General features: G+C 44.3%; 1 protein-coding gene across 6 annotated transcripts; it reads right to left on the bottom strand.

Moving 5' to 3' along the window:
* Positions 1-277: 277 nt before the first annotated feature.
* GABRP (gamma-aminobutyric acid type A receptor subunit pi) lies at positions 278-21,043 on the bottom strand. 6 transcript variants are annotated; one of them, XM_015876303.3, is made up of 11 exons: positions 20,797-21,043; positions 16,433-16,564; positions 10,713-10,802; positions 9,549-9,661; positions 8,426-8,493; positions 7,776-7,993; positions 6,980-7,062; positions 4,715-4,852; positions 3,412-3,564; positions 2,790-2,983; positions 278-2,203 (listed from the first exon to the last, which is right to left on the bottom strand). In XM_015876303.3, the coding sequence occupies exons 3-11, from the start codon at positions 10,766-10,768 to the stop codon at positions 1,889-1,891; spliced, it is 1,338 nt and encodes a 445-aa protein (XP_015731789.2). In that variant the 5' UTR covers positions 10,769-10,802; positions 16,433-16,564; positions 20,797-21,043; the 3' UTR covers positions 278-1,888. The 6 variants fall into 6 exon arrangements, with proteins under 6 accessions (XP_015731789.2, XP_085375057.1, XP_085375058.1 ...); XM_085518931.1 differs by lacking the exon at positions 20,797-21,043 and having other exon boundaries at positions 16,433-19,001; XM_085518932.1 differs by lacking the exons at positions 16,433-16,564; positions 20,797-21,043 and adding an exon at positions 16,074-16,307.
* Positions 21,044-21,457: the final 414 nt, after the last annotated feature.

Here is a 21,457-nt window from a genome sequence, read left to right as displayed (position 1 = left end):
CAGGAGGGAAGCTGCATTTCACTAGGCCTAGTCAGTGAAGGATGGGTAACTTAGAACCACTCCTGAGCAACCTCAAAGCCATGGAAAAATAAAGAAGTGAAATAAAAAAGCAGCATCTATTGAAAGCAAGCACTGAGATGGGCAGCTCAGGCAGCTCATATGTCTTCTGCTATAACATACAAAGGAATTCCTTTTGTTAACATTAATATTTGGCAGCTGTTACAGAGTGCACAAGGGTATTTTAGTTGGGTTTTAAAGAAAGAAACTGACACAGAAAGAAGGCAATGATTTTCTTTTTTATTTTTAATAGAGGATCTCTCTGGGGGTTTGTGTTCATATCACCAATATTCACTTTATTACATTTTATGGAATGGAGTTTAAATGCCAGTATATACAAGCCAACATTTCATTATTAGAGTTTGTGTTTATTCACTTGCCACCGTAAGTCTGTTCCCCTTTGTCTTTTTGTGCTGCTCTTTGTAAAATCTATGATTTATGAATACGTGGCTTAGATCCTTCACAATATAGTGGTGAGGTGGTTCAATAAAAAGTTATTAAAGTAAAAAATATATATATACAATAATCTATAGTTTCACGTGCTTTGCCCACCTTCTATAGCAGGTCCCAGTAAGAGACTCCTGCACTAAGCAAACACTGCATGCATGAGACTGGAATATAAACTGCATGCTGAGAGACCTCGTTCAGCCCAAACTCCTGCTGACTGGCAGCCTCTACAGGCAATTACTGTTTTGCCTACAAAACTGCAAGATAATGCCCTCAAAGCAATGAAAGGAGGGAAAAAAGTCTGCCATAAAAGCTGATTTGGATCATTGTGCCTTTATCCCCACTCATGGATTTTTCACCTTATAGAGCTGCTGACTCACCGCAGCTGCAGAACCATATATAAGGAGGGACAACAAATTCACCCCTATTGCATGACCGGCAAGAAACAAGGGCTACTTATTACAATGAAAGCTGAAGGCACTCTCCAGGATGAAGAACAATCTATTCGTGAGGGAAGACAAGGAAGGGAGTGAAGCTGGTTCAACTGCAGCACAACAGTAAGCAGCCCAACAGGAAGAGCATGAAATGTGTTGTAAAAGGCTTTTGTTGCCCAAAGACTCTGTACCAAAACTCTGAGGGGGGGAAAAAAGAAAAGCAAAAACAAACAACAACAACAATGCACCTCTACAAATGAACAGCCCATCCTGTTCTCTATCTCAGGGATGGGTAACTTCAGCAAATGAGGATTACCACACTGAGTCTGCCAGGTATTAAAAACAACAAGTCATACAACTTTGCTACTGCCAGCATCACTGAAATCACTGCTCTGGCACTGCATCACTGCTGGGACAGGGAAGTGCCGTGCATGGGAGCCATTCCTCTGCACACAGCACACTGCTGCCTTTGGGTACACTTGTTTGAACAGAGGAGCTATTGAGATGGTGGTCACAGTCCCTTTGTTACTGTTATCTCTAGCAAACACAGAAGAACAGCTATAATCATACATCCTCAGAGAGATCTAAACGAGAAGGTTGCAATCCACTTCAGGTTATCAGGATAATTTTGCTACCTCTAGTAATCTGTGCCACGTGCAGTCCTACATATCCATCGCTGGCCAGAGAGGCTGGATGCTGCAATGAAGAGCCTTTAACCAGCCAAGAGCCCAGCAAAACCACTCGGCTGAACAAGCAGGTGTCCAGAGTCATTGTTGCTAATGCTGAAGCATGAAGACTTTGCATCACATACTCCGCCCACTCTTTTGCTCCAGACCTCAGGAAATGCAGAACATTTTGTCTATGCTGGATTCACTGAGGTTAGATACCTAGATGACCACTGGCAGGATTCCTTTCCCACTGAAGTGGGAGAACACAAAAACCCATTCCTGCTAAAAATATAAATAATATGCCCAATAAAACACATTGACCAGCATAAAAAACAATGGAAAAAGCAATTTGGAGTAGTGGTCTACATTACTGGGGTTCTGAATTGTGAAATAACTGATAATCCTGTACATTTTGTTTCTCAAGAAGCATTTGATTTTCTCATGAGTTTTCATGGTCAAGTCACTGCAGTTAATATTATCACCGGAAATCTCAATGCCTGTAAAACTAATTTGCTGCTTATAGCTGGTGATGGAGCTGCTGAGGATGCTAGTGATGTTGATTTCTTCCATTTCTTTAGTAAGTTCATTTGCAGGCCCCTAAGAAACAAGAGTATACATACCAGTTATACCACAGTTGTAAGGTTTGTCTTCTCCTACAGAGGAAAAGTACTTGATCAATAAGGAGACCTTAGGGATAAAGATGCAAACACACAGCTTCATGTATGCTCATCCAAAACCCCAGTATTCAAAGCTAATTGCAGAAGTGCTGGGAGTCCCAGAGATGTGTGTCCTTCCACTGCTTTATTTCTAGACAGTTTTAGTTCTTTAAAGAAATCTCATTCTAGATATCACTGAACAACCCAACGTCCATCTTCTGCAAGACCTAATGGGCCGGACATGGCAATCTGTCTCTCTTCACTTCTACTTGATAAATAGCTGGAGAAGTCACCAGGGCTCTTTCATTTCTGTTAGGATTTGTACCCTTGATGACCCCTGGGCTATTGTCATACATGAACATTTAATTTCTTCCACTAAAGCAGATTGCTTTGAGCAATTCATTCCATGCCTAGGAGAAGCAGCTGTGAGCTGTACCCATAGCAAGAAGAACAGTCTATGCAATTAATAAAAGACTAATTATTGTTCATCTGAGATCACAGTTTTTTTATGGTAGATCAGACTTTACCTCTCGAGGTGTTTTAGCTGCATGTTTTTGTGATGAGCTGTAGTGAGCAACTGCGTATTCCACAAGGGCACCAAAGATGAAGGTGAAACAGATGCCAAGGTAAACATCGATGGCCTTAATAAAGCAATTGGTTTTTGAAAGTGAACTTCGTGAGCCAATCATCAGAGTTGTCATGGAAAGCACAGTTGTTACTCCTAGAAAAACAGAAAAGGAAAGACCTTCTCATATAGACACTTAGGAAAAGGCTTGGCCTATCCTCTATTCATGTACCCAGTAATGGGAGCAGTGCCACTTTGCTTCTATGCAAAAACAACACATCTTCTCATAGCAGATCCAAGTCATCCATCAACTGAGCTGCTGGTATAGCAGCAGCTACCAGATCCACAGACATTCTCTCAATTAATAATAATTTAAAAAAATATACAAAAACTTCCCTCCACCAAAGCTCATTAAGCTCATTAAGAATACGTGTGCTGCTCTTTGCTGTAAACCTACCAGGAGCCAGTAAAGGAAGAATGTGAGCAGACCATTGAAACAGAGAGCTCGAGAAAATTACCATCTACCCAACCATCAGAGTCACTCCTTGCCTGCTGAAATCTCCTTTTCTCAGGTAGCAACTCACCAATGCAGGTTCTTGCAGGCACTGAATCCAATGTGATCCAAAAAGAAACCCAAGACAACATAACAAGCAGAGTAGATGGCACATAGGTCTCCAAAATGAAGTACAGGACATTTCTTCTCAGCTCAAACTGCAGTATCAGTCGTGGGTAACTGCCTGTTCACAAAAGGAAGAAACACAGTGATCATGAGATTTCTAAGGACCCTCAGCCTGAAATGGGGACTACCCAGCACCATTCAGTGGAGCCTCACTGGACTCATGGGACATGCTTTGCTTACAGAAGCTTGACTTCTCGCTTCCAAGATGTTTCCTATCTAACATATCCTAGACAAAAGGACACGTACATGCAATGTGTGGTTTGCAGTGGGGCTCCTAAACAATCTGCAGTGGGAATATTGTATTGCAGCGTCATAACTCAAAGTGCAGAAAGGCCAGGGCTTTTTTCTATCCTCTTTCAGCACAGCATATTTTATTCCCAAGAACTACTGTGACAGAGCAAATTCATTCTTATCTGATGGCTGAGAAATTGAACAAAAGATCTTCTTTTGATTTCAGCATGCTTTGGTTCATGTCCCAGAGCATCCCATTATCTTATCATCACAGGGATTTACATCCCCTTTATTCGTTAGTAATTTGTGATCTTTGCTAACTGTGTCTTTTTGCACTCAAAAAAAAATAAAAATGTCAGTCTATTCTTTTTTACAACTCAGTTTGTCTTTACACTGACGTAAGGATTTGGGGGCTGGGCTGTAAGTGTTTTCAGGAGATATTTCTGCTGTTTAAACAATAGTTCCCTTTGAAGTATGGAAACAAAAAACATGTTGTTCTTTGGCTGATTACACTACAGTAAATAGAAGAAAAACCCCCATCGTTTTTAAAACCTGGCCATTCTGAGGAAAATTTGCCCCTTAATATCCAGGTGAATAGAAGAATGTTTACACTGAAAATCAAAACGACATCGAGTTGTCTGATGCACAGAGGGCTCTAAATCCATCCAAAGCAATGTAATTGTTCATTAGGAAGCAAGTACGTATTTGAAAGGTTTAATTCAGGTGTCTGTGAAGGAAGACACTGAGAATATAGAGAAAATTGATTAAGTGAAATGTAAGATGTTAAAAGATTCATCTTTCTATTCCACAGAATATCCTGACTGCAATGAACTGGATTTCACTTTCTTCCCATCTCTTTGTACAATTAAGTTTTGCTTAAGGCTTTGCTTGAGGCTTCCTGAGTCAAACTGCATTAGTCTGCAGATGAGAGGGGAGATACTTGGGGTTTTTCTTGCTTTTCTCCTTCACTGCTTTACCTGTTTCCTGCTGTGACTTTGAGATGAGCGTGTAGTAGCGTTCCACCGTGTACTGAGAGAGCCGCAACTTTTCTATGCCATGGACAGAGTCATTTCCTCTCAACCATGTGAAGATTACATCATTTTCATCATATCCCCCTACAAAGAACAATGGATTACTGCAGTCACACAACGAATGCCCAGCTGTTTTTCTGCCTTCCCCATTGGGTGGGAGCAGAAACGTCACCTACACACTATAGGCTGCGCAAAGACCCTCTAACTGCATCAGACATTGGTTTTGATTTGACTTAGGAACACATACCATCATGAGTGATGAATGCTGCGCAACATGAAAGACTGTAGAGAACGTATTTCAGACATGTTCACTGTATATTTTAAACTATTTTAACATCGTTAAAGATAATTTAATGTGGCATCACCACATTGATGGCACACAGCAGGATTAAACTACTGCAGTGACCTCAAGCCTTGAGCATAGTCTCTCTGGTTACATAAGGTGGGCAGAGGATTGCTATAGTTAAAATAAAGTAAAAATAAAGTAAATAAAGTAAAATAAAATTAAATGAAATAAATAAAGAGTACATGTCTCACCAAGCCCCCTAGCAGGTTGAAGAAGCACATTGCTTTGGCCCATCTATTCAGCTGCCTGTAGACTGTGGAGCTAAGACTCCCATGCAGTTACAAAGCAGGCCCTTCTGACTGTACGTGTGTTACCCAGCTCTCTTCACAAATAAATGTATTTAGTGTTTAGGTAACACTGAATTCCTGCTCCAAAACACTGGGATAGGTGAGATTAACAGTTCACATTCCTATCACTACAGCCTACATGTGCTGGCTGCAGGAACTTAAGCGATGGCATAACACTGTGTCAGGTTACTTCATCCCATAGTTCAGTCTAAGGGATAAAGCTCGTACTCAGGCATCAACTAGCCATTCACTTCAATGTTTTTCACTTAATTTAGGAAGAAATCCTTTCAGTCTCGCTGACGTGATTCTTTTATTAAGTGCCCTTCTGTGGGAAAACGAGTAGGGATGCCTTTATACTGATAACGACCTGTTCATCCTTGTAGAAGGAATAAGATGCAGTCGCAGTTCTGTTTTTACCTAATTGTGGTGGGTTTTTTTATTGTTTTGTATTTTTATTAGACACAAATTAGCAGAGCTGGAGTGTGATAAACTCATCAATTAGGCGTCCAGGGCATGAATCCCTACATAGAATCATAAGCACGTGACAGTTCAAAATCTCTAAACAGCTTTATAAATTGTGATTACTAAGGAAAATTTTATAGTAAATGATAAAGTGTTGTTAATTCATCTGGCATGTTTAAATAGCATTATTTCTGGGCATTTATCCTAGTGAAACCTCCAGTGGGCAATGTGCATCTAATTTCATTGGAGTTATACAGCAACTGAGCATGATGTAGGACCCAATCATTTTTAAAGCAGACCCAAACAAGCTATGCTTTAGCAGAAGAGGGCAATCATTATTATTTCAGGAGCTATTCTTTGTAATAAAGTTAACCACGGTGAACTAATATGATTTTAATGTGAAAGTAATATGTGCTTCCTTAGGTGCTTCATGCTGCAGCCCCAGAAGTTTAATCTGGTCTTTTCAGCACTGAGATTTCAAGCATTTCTTTTTGTGACATGAAGTGGGAGGAAGTTGCTCGCTTGTTGCAGAGCTTCAAAGTCACATAACAGCAGTTCTGCTCTTGCTGAGCTCCTGGGCAAAGCCCTGTAGTATCCCAGCTTTTTTTGAGCATTGACCTATTGTTAGAGTTCTTAGCCAACTTTGCCACAGATAAACATTTAATTTAAGAGCAGAACTCACTGATGATTGCTTTCCTTGAGACCTGCAGGGCTGAGACTCCTGTTGATGAGGATCTTACCATCTCTATTACTGCAATAGGCAACCCTTGCAGAGAAGGCTGGGCAGGTTTGGGAGGTACAGCAGATTTCAGAAGAAACGTGGAAGTTGTGCTAAAAGAAACCATGCAAACCAGCAACTACTATTCAATTCTTTCTGCATAAAACTCAACATTTTGCCCCTTGATAAAGATATGATTTGTTACCACTTTTGTTTTAGTTGCACGGTGGCAAAAATCCTCTTATCTATAGATTACAGCACAAACATTTGAAGAATAATGAAAGGAAGTTGTTCTCTTTTGGACATTAATATTTGCTACATCAAGAGGTCACTGTGTTAAATGCAGATATCTAAGGTGCATATTCAGAATGAATCCAGCCAGGTTTTGTTATACTTACAGCTCTCTAACTGCAGTCTGCATGTCTGTGTGTCCATGGGATATTTTGACAGGTCCATGTTACAGGCAACAGTGGTAGTAATTCTGTGGGAGGAGAAAGAACTCCAAAAATCACCAAAAAAAGTATAGTGGGATATTTCTACTGTGTATTTCTACCCCTTGCCACCTGAGGCACAGTAACTAACTGCACATACACGCTGGCTTGCTTCAGTGCAGAGGGTGAGTCAGCTGCAAGTAAAGCTGCTGTAAGCTGAAGTCACTGGCAGTTACATTGAACTGGGAAGAGATAACACTAAGACCTCACACATTTAACAACATGCGTTTCTACAGTACAGGTACACAAACACTTCTTGCTAAAGAGAAGAAATCACAGCTAAGTGGCATCAGATAAGCAAATAATTTGATCACTGAATGGCTTAGATTGGAGTGGACCTTAAAGATCATTTAGGTTCTGACCCTCCTGCCATGGGCAGTGTTGCCAGCCACTAGACCAGGCTGCCCTGGACCCCATCCGGCCTGGAATTGAACACCTCCAGGGATGGGGCACTCGCAGCCTTTCAGGGCAATACATTCCAGCACCTCACCACTCTGAGTTAAGAATTTGGTCCCCTCCATCTGCAACAGGGCACAGGGTCTACCACTATTAGAGGGGTTTATCACCCCAGTGCCTTTCACACAGGTATGGGAAGGAGTTGCTCCACCAGTATCTCCTTCTCACATTCCCTGATGCTGCTTAACATAATTCTGGAGATCTGTTCTGAGCCATCATCATTCAGGGAAGCCAAAGGTTGGTTTACCTTAAGGCATACAAGATAGTGCCATTAGAGAACAATCTGATGAGGCGATTCCCCACGGTAACATCATGCAGGAAGGACCTTTTTGACTCCACAATGTACGTGTCTGGTACCCAGAGCAGTTCCACTAGACGAGCATCCAGTGTGAAGCTCTTGTTGCCATAGAAAACTAAGCGGGGATCCGTCCAGCGCTGCCGCAAGTAAATGGTAGCTGTGTAATCCTGGCAAGAAGAAAAACCAGAGGATGCACATTCAGAACATAGCATAAACTATAGGCATACACCACGTGTGACAAGGCACAATGCATTTGTTGAACCCATCATAGCATAGCTCCAAATGCAAGCAGTAGAACCAACAGGTCATTGTAGTTTTATTTATGTTTCCCCATATACACTATAAGGTTTATTTTCTGTTTTCATGCTATTTTATTTTATTTTTTAACCATCTCTTTTCATTATCAAGCCCGTATTTCCATGGCACCTGCACAGCCTGCAGCTATAGGAGAGCCCAGTTCTCCTCACTACACTGAGAAGTGGTCACTTACAAAAAGCAAAGCAGCCTGAATGGAACAGTTTTGGTGCTGAACACAAGGTAACACATGAGAAGTCTCTCAGGCAGATTCTGTTATCTCTTATGCAAAATAACTCACTTACCATGTCACTCTCAGATATACTAGAAATGCTTGCAATGTCCAGGCTCATTGCAATTTGAACAGGTTCTCCTGTGGAGGGAAAGAAAAACATAGGAGAGTATAAGGTGCAGTTAAAACCTCTGTCCAGCACAGAAACCACACTGCAGAAACCCAAAGGGCCAGCAGACACAGCAAGTCCTGAATCCCGGCTGTCTACTTTCCATCATCAACTCTTGACATGCACCACCAGAGGGCAGCCGATGCTCACGGATGGATGTTCTGCTCTGAGCAGGGCTTGATGTGTTCCAGCACTGCCCTCTGCCCCCCTGGTAACACAGCAATGTCCTTCTTTTCCTCATCTCTAAATCACATGTAGAAAAGTCTATAGGACACCTTCTAAATTGCTTTCTAGGCTAGAGGGTTTTGTGTCATTGTTGTTATTGCTCCTTTGTTTGTTTTTGAAATGTTCCAAATGCAAAAGGCATGTCATTTGCATAATATATATATATATATATATATATGTATATTTTAATGTAGCTGTCATTTACATCCTTCCTTTATTATTAAACACCTGAACCCCAATAAAATGAGTGACTCAAGGGCAGATCCATGAGGACTTGGGCACTCTGGAGGAGGTCAAACCTGAGCCTGACCATTTGTGTCTCATTGCTTTAGTAGGCATAGTCTGGTATAATGTCTCTTATGTAATTTGGAAGCTTCTGCTGGCTTATGTGGCAGGCTCTAGTAGAGCTGTTCTGTTCCTGCATGAGACATTTTGAGCCTAACAAGCTGCTGAATACCGTGATGGCCTAGAAATGTACCATCATGGTCAGAAAAAGGAAGAAACTCAAAGCTGCCAAGAGCAGAAAGTCATCTGCAGGAGCTGCAATAGAGACCTGACACCCGGCAACAGCCTCAGGTGAGTTCCTAAACAACTGACTGCCCCTCAGATGCTGTTGCTCTGGATCTTCACAAGGGTTCTAAAGGAGGTTTAGTTTTTGTCTCAAACTGAGGGGAACATGTGCCAGAAGCCAGTGTTTCTAGAAAGGAGAAATTCCTCTATGCCCACACAAAAAATAAAGGAGAAAATCACATGGGTAAGGCTTTAAACAGAAACATACATGAAATGCACAGAGCCAACATACCACCAAAGAAGGGCCTGAGGTATTTGTTGTATCCCATTGTGAGGTTCTCAAATCCAGGGAGGGATGCTGAGTCACTGTCGCCCAAGCTGGATACATGTCCTAGTGAGCATTTCCTGGGGACACAAATAATGTATGGTTAAGTATGTGGTCAGACATGCTGCTGGGCACATCAGGTGTGCAGCTGCATCCCCAGCTTGTACTCAGATAAGCAAACTACATAAAAATAAGTGCATCATTGAAATAATGAGCATTTATTTATACTTACTGACATTGCTTACCTTGGCTGAATAACTGACACCTTAAAGAGGTGTAAAGAGGGAATATAGTAAACTGCCTGAACAAATAACCTCAGGTTTGCAGACAGTGGCTTAAGGACATTCTTAAAATGTCCCAGGCAAGTCAAGCAAGGTCAGTGTTATCACGAGACTTAATAATAGCCTGTAATCTCCCCCATCTCATTCATCCTCATAAAATGTATATAAGGAACCTTTTTCATCCTACATACAATAACCCAAGACAAACCTTATGGCCCAACAGCTCCTCCTTCTTAATCCTCATTACCATAAGCAAGATTTCATCCTTATCTGTTAGCATCAGGCAGCATCCCAATGGCCAGAGTACGCTGAGAAGGGGAGAGGTAAAACAGCAAGTGCTTCACAGACCATTATGAGTTTGATGCTGCTCTGTGAAGGGCTGAAGGAGCTGCTGCCTCACTCCAGAGACTCAGGACTGCTGGCCTGTGCTTAAACACACATAGTCCTTAGAGGTTTGCTGCAGGTTTTAGATCAAAAAGAACCTTACAGCAGAACTGAGAAGTTACTGTGCAGGATAAGCCATATGAGAGCCTTTAGGACTTTAGGACTTAGGACAGTCAAGAATGGCAATAACTCGGCTAGAAGAAATGGAGTGGAAGGCGACAGCGTGGTAGACAATTTCCAGCAAAACCAGCACAATTTTCTGCTCTTGAACAGAGAAAAAGAGCTTGCATTGTCACAGTGAATTACATTCTAGGAACCTGTGCAGGTTGCTCCCCTTGCCTGACCCTTTAATGCACCCAACTTTGAGTGGGCTGTAAAACTGGAGGTGAAACTTCCTTTTGACCCACATCACTTATGTTAATCATAACTCAGATGACTTGTAAAGCAAAACAAATGCTGTACTTGCCTTCGAGTTTGAAGGAAAAGACACAGACTGAAGAAGCAAAAATATCTGCAGAACATCTCCGGAGATTATTTCAGTATTTGCTCTGCTCTCCTGTGAAAGAAAAGAAGATTTTTGTGATTTATGGAAAACTATTTGCTCAGGAACATGACTTAGCAGAGGGCTGTTAGAGTTAGGGTAGCATGGTTAGGTTCTGGTTAGGCTTGAAGTTGATGCTCAGAATGTCACCAAAGAAAAGACCTGATCAAATAGATAAATATTTAAGAATTTCCTAAAGATCTCTGAAACCACATGAGATCCTTCCCACTTATGACGGTCAGCATCTTACACTTCTGTGCTCCACTAATCACCTACACAGAAACTCTGTAGCGTTGCACTCCATTAGCTTGGACTTCAATCAGCCCATGCTATTAGTATTAACACTGGCGAGTCACTCAGCATGCAGAACGGGATGAAATCATTCCACTTCAAATGGGTTTCGTTGACCTTTCTGGGAGTGGAACCAAATCCTGGATTCTGGCCTGGAACTCCCACAGGCTCGTGCTGGTGCCACAATGGGCAACTCTGCCCATGCTCTGCTCTGCATCCCTGCTGTCTGCCTGAAATGCTGCATCAACTACACACTTTCATTAGGGGTATAGATAACTCTGCCATGCAACTGCATGCTCTCACAGCAAGCTGCTGCTGAAACAAGCTAATGAGTATTACACCAGCACAGCTGCCACAAGGACACTGCTGCTGGACCATCACTAGCTTGAGCTAGAAATACAGTACTGCTTGACCACTGCTTGAGTTCCAATTTAATACCTTTCTTATCATGCATGGCAATGAGTGTGTCAATTTCAGACATGGCTATTACATAGTAACCCAAGGGTTGGGAATTTTCTGCTTGGGTTAGATCCTTTCTGCAGTAGCTCACCAGGCTCAGAGGACGCTGGGCCTTCCCAGCTAACTGTACAGCTCTGCTGCTGTGCTATGGAACAGTTGTGCTCCAGGCAGCTTCTATCATCTGCTTTTTGCTGTTCTCTTGCCTTGAGTGGTTATCAGCAACCACAGACAGGTAAACAGGTGACTTCAATATACCCACAGAAATTTCAAGAACTTCCGTGAACTTTTGCTATTGGTAAAAAGTGCATTCTTTCCATCCACACCACTGTCATTACATCACATGAAAAATGACCTCAGTTCTAGAAACAGCAACACTGCCAAGGGCCTCACTGAGGCTGCAGCATACACTCCGCTTGTTTGAGGCAGCCCTTGCTGTGCTTCAATGTGAAGCAGAGCTTGGTGCTGTGTGGGACCAGCCCTTGTGTATGGACCGGATCACACAGTGGGGATGGGATGGAGCTGCACCAAATGGCAGCTGTCCCAAGGGGCTGGCTGCACTAACAGCATGATTTATAGACTCCATTCTGTGTGCAAACACATGGAGTGCCACAGACCTTTATATGCACTGATCTCATAGACAGTACTGTTAGTTTACAGCAGTATGAGAGCAGGAAAAACTATCCTATTACTTACATGACACCATACACTGCAGGCCTGGTTCTTGTCTTATTCATTCCAATGAAAAGCAGAAGTAACTCCAAGATAAAATAAATGTTAAAATAAAACCAGGTTCATTCCTTATGTAAGAGTGTTAAAGTCATGCCCAGGTAACGCATTTATGTCTTTGAGATGCTCTGATCCTTCAAGCTGCTGTGGGAAGTGGCAGCCAGTGCTCACATCTGCCCACCCAGCACACAGGTCTGCCTTCAAATACATGCAGGAAGCCTTAAGTTATATAAGAATGAAGTTTACTGAGGTTTACTTACGTGAAATAAATTCTTCCTCCAGAACATCAAGCTTGGCTTCCGTTTGGTCAGTTCATTTACTCTAAACAAATGCCATGTCTATCAAATTTGTTTTATACAGAAATTTAAGTCACACCAGGCACATTTTTCTCCTGCACCGGATATATCTTAACTCTAGGCTGCAATGTAAACTTGCCTGCAATTTCCTGTCTCCTATGGCTGCAGATCCATGAGCTCACAGCTGCCCATGCTTCATCATGTTGGGGACTTATTGCCGAGCACTGGCTTCATTCATTTAGTAAACCTGCCCCTCATTGCAGGCAGGTCTCCAGGGCCAGGTGCAAGAAGCTCATCTTCCTTCCTAACAGGCACAGAGATCACCAGCCAAGCAACATTGCTTTCTATGATTTTGCTCTCAACTTGCCAGCCCTGTAATTGTAACCCTATATATACGGTCCCTCCCACCTCAGCAGTTCTGCTCACTTAGTCTCCTCCATTGTGTATGTGCAGGTATTTTATGTGAGACTTAATCATTCTTGTTTATATCAGCCAAGACAAGCATGCATGACATTAACTCCCACGTGGGACATGAAATGGTGCACCCTTCCAAACCATCTACTTCCAGAAATGGATCAAGGCTGTAGGATCTTCTTACATTAAAAGCAATTAAAGCAGAGGTGGTTTACTGAGAGGCTTTACTGAGTACTCTGCTCAGTCCTGAGTATGCCAGATGAGGAAATGGGGGTGGGGGGAAAGAAAGGTAATTATTATGGAAAGATTCACGTGTGAGGAGTATTTGAAAATAACGAGATTATGTCATTTCAACAGAAAGGAATTAGGGGGGCATTCAAAGAAAATCAGCAAATAGAGAAAATAAATCAGACCCTTTGGTTCTGGTTATTCTCTCTGTGTATAATACATAAACTAAAATAGGGGAGATTTAGACTGGATGTAAAGGAAGAGGCACAGGGTGCCCAGAGATGAGGTGGATGCCCCATCCTTGGAGACACTCAAGGTCAGGCTGGAGGGAGCTCTAAGCACCTGATCAAGTGCAGGTGTCCCTGTTCAGTGCAGGGAGTTGGATGAAATGACCTTTAAAGGTCCCTTCCAACTCAAACGATTCTATCTATGACTCCTTATCTGAGTGAGGGCACAGTCAACTTACCAGAGGGCTGCAGCCACAGTGAGCACCTCATTTCCCCTTCCAAGGGATTCAAAAACACCAAGTAAATAAACACGAAATATGAAATAAGAAACGTGTGGATGTGCTGTTTAATCCTGGGTTTGCTTTGCTGTCATCACTGACAGCCAGGTCAAGGGGAAGATTTCCCTGACAGAGGTTTGTTGGCCGGGCTCCATCGCAGCGCTGCGTGCTGCGCCTCCCGAAGCGTGCAGTGCAGGCTGCACATAGGGCAATTAAGCAACAAATGCGATGCAGTCGAGCAGTCGCTACGTGCCCTGACCCATCCCTCCAGCAGGGACTCGCTGACCTCCCAGAGGATAAAAGTAGGATCACTTCATTATTCCTGCATCCTTACTATGCTTCTGCCTTCCAGGAGCAGGTTGCTGTGTGCTGAGATGGGCAGAACCTTGTTGGGTGGAAAGACCCAGTGGGCAATGGAGGCCCTTACATGCTGAGCACCTTTGGCTTTGCTTCACCTGCACATGCAGTGTGTGCCAGGTGCTGCTGTATGCTCTACTCAGTCCCCTGTGTGGGGTACAGCATAACTGCAGGCCATCACTGGGACGGCGCTCATCAGTAACTGCTGGCCTCCCCCCAGAGACGTGGATCAATTGGCAGATATTATAATCCCTTCAAATATTAATGCCCTATCAGGGAGACAATTTCACAGGGCCCAGAGACTCTTCCATTATTAGAAATTATGCCCCAGCCTTAAATAAATTAACTCAATAAATGTCTTACCATGAATACAAATTCCTGCTTAGGGCCTGCAAATAAAATGATTTAGAGCTGTTCTTGGAGGAAAGATGAGGTGCTTAAGCTTGCAAAAGAAGAAGAGCCACCACATTCATCGGTCTTTTGTTCTAAATTGACTTCTCCTCCTAAACCGACGGCATTCCTCTCAGAAGGGAGGGCAAAGGTTTGGGAAAATTAAGTGGTGACATTTTCTTACACCGTGCTTTATGGCTTCAGCACTGAAATGCACAGATGGGCCCCCAGCTTTAAAGGCAGCCCTGGCACTCAGGATCCATCCATGTCCCCACGGCTGAAGGGAAGCTCTCTGCCCATCCTGGGGCTGTGTGTGCCCACAGCTGGGAGGACCCTGCCCAGCACCCTGTGCAAGCTGAAGCCCCCACAGCCACAGTTCACAGAGTGCCCACTAACAACCTCTGCAGTTAATGAAGCCTCAGCAGGTGGTTGCAATTTCAACAAGTGATGAGGTGCATCCAGACCCATTCATCATCCCAGGCCTCCTGTCAAAGCATTTGCCCTTTTCATATTGATGAATTGAATGTGGCAATGTGAAAGCCACGCTGTCACGTTTCATTAGAGCTGTACTTTGCACCCAGTAGTTCGAGACTACTTTCCACAGCTCTGCACTTTTACCATTCTGAGTGTGAGATCACCAGCAGCTGAGGAGCACTTTGGCTGGCCCTGAGACATGCTCATATCCCCTGCATTTCTGGCTGGGGATCTTCATAGAAGCTTCATTCACCAACACACTGCCCTTCCTGTCCACAAATGTACTCTACAAACACATATCTTCAAAAACTGATTTTCTCCTTTGCTCTATTGGCACTGCAGCCCAGGGCAGCTCAGAATCCAGCATACACACCATGTCCTAAGACAAAGCAGTAAATGGATGCAACCTGCAGATAACAATCAACAGAATGATCCCCCCTGCAATAGTTCTATCTTTTCTCTGTGCTCAGGTATCAGTTTGATGAGACTCTGGTTTCTGATAACCACTGTTGTTTCTTGATTAAGAGCTCACGTGGCTGCTTCTTGGTCCTGGCTTAACAAGAGCAGAGCACCTCTTGTAGACAGATGCATTTCCTACTTCTGAATTCATACATACTAAAAATACATGAAAAGCTCAGCCCCACACTGCAAGACACGCAATAAAGATGCAACCTTAGATGAAAAAATAGCCACATTCCACTTGAGTGAATCAAAGATTTGTGAAAGAGACCACGGGTTCAACCTCCTTTTGTCTCAGATAAAGAGAAATTCCATCAGAAGCCAACCTCGAAGCCACTTCACACACAGGAAATTCTATAAGAGGATCAAAGAGATCACCTTGGCAGCAGCCTTCTCCTGAGATTTTCCTCTTCACCGCATTGACTTTACATCTGCACATCATGCATTCCCACCCGATGCAGAGGTGTGGTGCTGTGCTGGTTCTCCAGCAGCAGAACATGCTGCAGTTTCTACCTGCAGCAGCTGAAATTGCTTCTTAGCACCCTTGATGCTTTGGATAAATGCAACCCCTACTTAGAGAAGTGAGAAACCGAGATAAAGGGAAGCGTGTGTGTGGGGAGAGGCATGCAGACTATTCCCTCCCTCACCAAGCACCCCTCACCCAGCACTTGGTGCCCACTGCTGTACCTGTGCTACCACGGAGCCCTCAAGCATCCACAGACACCACCACAGCCCACAAATTGCTTCCAGATCAGAAACCTCTGTGAGTCTTTTCCCTGCAAAGCTACAGATATCTCCAAGTGTGGGATGTGCCACAGGGCAGCCCACGTGGGATACCATCAGGGAACAGTGCTGGGTAAAACAGCACAGTCCTGCATTACGTTTAGGACCTGTTATCTTAAGAGCTATCTCTGGAGTAATAACGTGTCTCAAAGCAACACAGCAAAAAGCATGCTCAGCTGTGTTGGGCCTCACAGGAGCACAGTGGCTGGGTGGGCAGTCACCCCCCTCCCAGCCCCTCCTGCCACCCCCCTCCATCCCCACACCTGTGGTTCTGACTCTGTCTCCACATGGGCCAGGCTCTGCTCCACGGCAATGCAGCTGGTGGGGATCCTCCTGAAGCTGGCCAATGCTCTGGGAGATGATTCCTTAATAGGCTGATCCATGCTAGCAGGGAACTGAGGGAGGGAGGAATACATTATCAGCACTGATCTGGCATTATGATATATTTTCTGCTTTGGTTCTGCCTCCCAAAACCAGAATTAATTGCTAGGCTAGAACATGCAGATAAATCAGTTGGATTTATTTATATAAATGCATTACCACTACTTTGTGCAGCCACATGCCGGGCTCCTGGCAGTGACACCCACTATGACAAGAGGTGATGGTCAAACTCCTTCCCCAACCACCTGGAGGTGCAAGCAAGGATGGGCAGTGCAGCCATGGCAATGCCCTGGTGTCAACACTGCTGCCCCATTCCAGCATTTAAGACAACTGCCAAGTCAGAGCCATTGCATAACTTATCTCTCTAGCTTTTCTAAAACAGGGGCTTGAGAGGGTAGAGAGAAGGCAGAAAACCATGTGAAGAAACAAACGCCACTTTATACCATGGGCATATTTACAACAAACTCTGACTTGACAACGGTGTCTACAGCAACAATAAGAAATAAAACACTGAATGGTAAGCAGTCCACCCTGCGTGGGTGAAAGTATGAAGCAAGACATGAACTTGCAGCCAGCCTCCCCTGGCTGCACAGGCAGCCCCATGGGTTGGACTTTGCCCTGGTCCCAGTCTGCAGTGCAGGTCGCTGATGACTGATGGCCGAGACCTGTCACCAGGGATGCCTAAGTGCCAGCAGTGATGCTCCCATCCTCCCCTTTGCCACCAGTCTGATGCCAGCAGAGCAGGATGTACCAGCAGCAGCAGCACAGAGCTATCCTCCCCCCAATGATCACGCCTTGATTCCTGTGCATTTTCTTAATTTCATCTTAAAGATCAGTATAACCTCTTGGCAGATACCAGAATGAGTGTCGAAACAGACAACTGCACACCCAGTGTCAAGCACATAACATTCAGTTATTATCTCAAATTAATGCACAGCAGTGCCTTAATCTTTGGCTTAAAAGATTATAAAACTTTACATGGTATGGTGCCATACCTTTCTCCTCCCTAACTTTTATAATACATATCTGCTCCATAACAAGTGCCTCCAGTACCAAAAGATGGGCAGGTGCTTTAGCTGGCACTAACAGTAGGATCTGGTGGGAAGCATTGCTTATTTTTCCTTGTGTAGGTTGAAATACACTGAGATAACAGATCAGATTGAGATGTGCTTTAGTAGATAGGCTGCTTTCTGGTTTGTACATCCACAAGATGTTCTCCTCCTTGGGCTACCTGTTCCAGTGCATCACCACCATATGTGTCTTACATGTCTTACCTGAGGCTCTTGATGACCAAGAATCCGAGACATTTCTAAAGCGATGGAAAACACCAACCACCTGTATGGCATTGCTCACCGACACTGAGAAAGCACCCAGTGTGTCCTGAAAGGCCCTCTGTCCTATTTACATCTGCAGCCACACTTGCACCACATCACACACACCTAAAGCAACTGGAAAAGTACTGAGCAGTGTCCCTGTGGGCACCCCAAGCCCCGGTGCACTCCCAAGGAACTTGTTTATGACAGGGCCATACATCTGCCTGCAGAACGCACGCACTGCACAGCGAGGGAGACTGCAAGAGAAGGAAGAGAACCAACGCTGTCATTAACGTCACTATTAACAACTGCCTTCTATCACCACGTACAGGTATTTTAAATGAATTTCTCACTACTTCACATCAGATGCCGCTGAGCTGATGGGACAGCAGTGAAGCAGAGAGCCACGGTATGTGATGTGTTTCAGACAGAGTACATCAGCAGTACTGTAATAGATGATGAACATGATCACTCGTAATGCTGAAACCTGTGCACGGAGCTTCTTCCCACACTACAGTGTTTCTATGTTTCAGTTGAATAAATACACTTGGAAAATATCAAGTTTATCCCTTATAAAGCCAAGAAGATAAAGTTTTATAGCCAAAAATTTGCCCTATCTTTCCTCCATGGTGAATGCCAGCCCCCTTGGGGCCACCTATTGAGCAGCATGGGAGCTCTCCTAACTGCCTTGGAACCACCAAAGGATACTGCTGCAATGCACCAACAGCGTTGTTTTCTGGGCAGTGTTGCTGACTGACATCTACTGCATCGCCTCAGAAATGAGAGTATTGGATTTCTGTGCAGCTCTGGGCAGGGGGAGCACACAGAAGTGCCTGGAACTGTGGGATGGGGCTGCCTGCTGCCCATGGCAGTCTCAGCTTATCTGCCAAGCAGCTGTGCTCAGGGGGCAGTTCTGGACTCTCTGCTTGGGCTGTGCATGGAAGCTGGGGCTGTGGGGGAGCTGCAGAGCCGCCTCTCCTTGAAAACAAACAAGGAATGGGCAGTCAAGGGCCTGGCTGCCCATATATCAATGCACTAAAAATACCTCGAGAGCGAAACCATAGAAGACCAGCCAGACAACATCTATTTCTCCCCTCTTAGCCAAGTGTGAAGAAAGAGACAAAGGAGGAAAAATCCCAGTGCGGGGAACAGGTCTGACCAGCTGTGCCACATTTCTCTGCTCACCCTCCTCTCTAACACACAGACCCATGCAGGGCTCTGTATATCTCATCCAGACTTTGTCAGCACTGTGAGGCACCTCCAGCCCCTACCCCAGTGGGCTTCATCCCATTGCCACTAACTTTCCTCAAACCCCAAACAGGGCATCTTTTTCTTCCAGCCATCAAGGTGTTTGGCTGCTGTCACCGCAGAGGTCACGCAGAATATTTTAAGTGCTGCACCAAACCCATCGTAAAGTGTCACTAAAGGAACAGTACATCTCTTCCTGTCCATTAGATTTCTCAACGCTGCTTTTACAGCATCTAAAATTACCTACAGGTCTCTGCAATGTCACACAGATTTCTGCAGTGATCTTTTCTGCCCCACTGAGCTGGGCTCCTCAGGCCCTGGAATATCCTTTTCTCTGGCTGTAATGAGATTTCTGTTCCAAACAGAGATTAAGGCCAACGTGCTCTCAGAAATGGGAGTCTTCCAATTCAGAAATTCTCCTTTTTGGGTTTGCAGCTTCCAAAATACCTTCCCTCATCTTCCTGGCTTTGCATTGTTCACATTATTGTGTGACGTGCATGAAATATTCACTGCCACAGTAAGGCTCACGCTTAAATACTCTATTTTATTGCTGAAACCACCACAAAGTATTCCTCTAACTGAAATCGACCTTCTTTTCCTTTCAAAATGCCTCTTACTCGCTCATGCTTCACTTTAAAAGGAGACTGATACAGAAAACAGTTCAACTGCTTTTTTGTAGAGATGTCCTTAAAGATTTGAGCATTATGTTACCACAACTTAATGTGAAATGAAACAGGTGCTGGGTAAGTCATCTACTCAGCAAAATCAATTTTCAGAAGTCCAAAACTAAAACTGAGAACTTGGAAGTAACTTTGCAATGCCTAACCCTAGGATTCAATAGATAGATCTACCTTGATTCTTTAAAATCAGCACTTTCCCATCATGTGCCATCCTTCTAGAAAGTTCTGGATCCATCCCAGCTTCCCACAAAATGGTAAAGGAAGAGATGACTGCATATTACTAATCCTGGTTCTTCTACCTCCATCTTCTACAACGTTGGTGAATGTTGCCTCTTGGCTTTCCCTGCAAACATAAACACTGAATACATGCAGGGAAGCAGAAATGTGGCAGCACCTAAAACTGCCTACACCACTCAAACACAACCCTGGTGAGCAGCAGATGAGTTCCCAGAAGGATCTCACTATCACCAGCCTTCTAGTATACAAAGGCACACAGGACTCCTGCTTATGTAGCTCCCACATCTGATCCTTCACAGCCATCTCCTTCCCCTTGCAGTGCTGTCAGAACCTGCTGGCTGCTGGTCCTTACTGACATCTAGCGTTCTCTGTCTGAGCTCTACAGGCAGCAAAAGCACTTTGCCAGTGTTTATTTTATCTGACCTTGTGGAGTGGTCAGACTCTGCTTTCCAACAGCCAGACATCTATTTGTTTGCTGCTGAAAACACAGCATTAATTATTCAAGCTGTAAGTTCCGATGAAACCAAACCCACGCTCTTTGCTGGCAGCACATGGGCTACGTGCCACTGACCCAGCACATAACTTGTTAACTATTGGAAGGGCAGCAGTGGTTCCTGGGACATCACTGGTCAGCAGACCCAGCAGCAGGCATTATGAGCAGTATTAAAACCACCTGTTTTCACAGAGCAATTTGTTAAATTGGGTTAAATCAGACTATCCCAAAATGCTCCCAGCTGCATCCCACTCCAGTACAGGGACAAGACTCACTTTCTCCAGCACGTTGCACAGTTTCTGTGTGTGTTTCCATCTCAGATGCATTTTCTGACCCAAAATGGAAGAGAACCGCATGGTCAGTAAGTCCTGCTAGTGAGGAGGTCCTGATGCCAGGTCTCTTCTCCTCCACCTCTGCTGTGCCTGTACAAATGAGCAAAGATCACAGAATTAATCTCACAGTATGAAGGCTTTGAGTTCTAAAGTAACCGCTTCCATATGCTGAGCTGCAGCACACCGCTCCTTCTCACTCTATCACACCCAGGAAGACGCTCCCAGAGATGCAGTGTGGTCAGTGCTAATGGTCAGCACAGCATGCAACCACATAAGCAGATCCAGTGCTTAAAAACATGAATCAAAAGTAAATGCATGCAGCCGTGTGCCAAACCGTGCGGCCACTGGTATAACCTGGTGCTGTGAGAGGTGCCAGCCAGGAGCTTCAACAGCTGTACATCCCTGGGCAGCATCTGTGCCTCTGTCCATGGAAGTGCCATCACCCTGCACAGACAGCAGTGCTGGCTGCTCACTTGCTGCTTGCTGGCAGTGCACACAGCCAGCTGGCATGGGCTGCAGTGGGACTGAGGTTGTGTTTCATACAGAAACCTTTATTTTTCACATTTCTGCAAGTATGCAAAACAATGCTCCTTGTCTTGGGATG

Source organism: Coturnix japonica, chromosome 18 (assembly GCF_054131305.1).
Source record: "Coturnix japonica strain WE chromosome 18, WE-NBRP24, whole genome shotgun sequence".
NCBI classification, from domain to species: Eukaryota; Metazoa; Chordata; class Aves; order Galliformes; family Phasianidae; genus Coturnix; species Coturnix japonica.
Note: the sequence above shows the minus strand (reverse complement) of the source record. Positions and strands in the feature narration are given on the sequence as shown.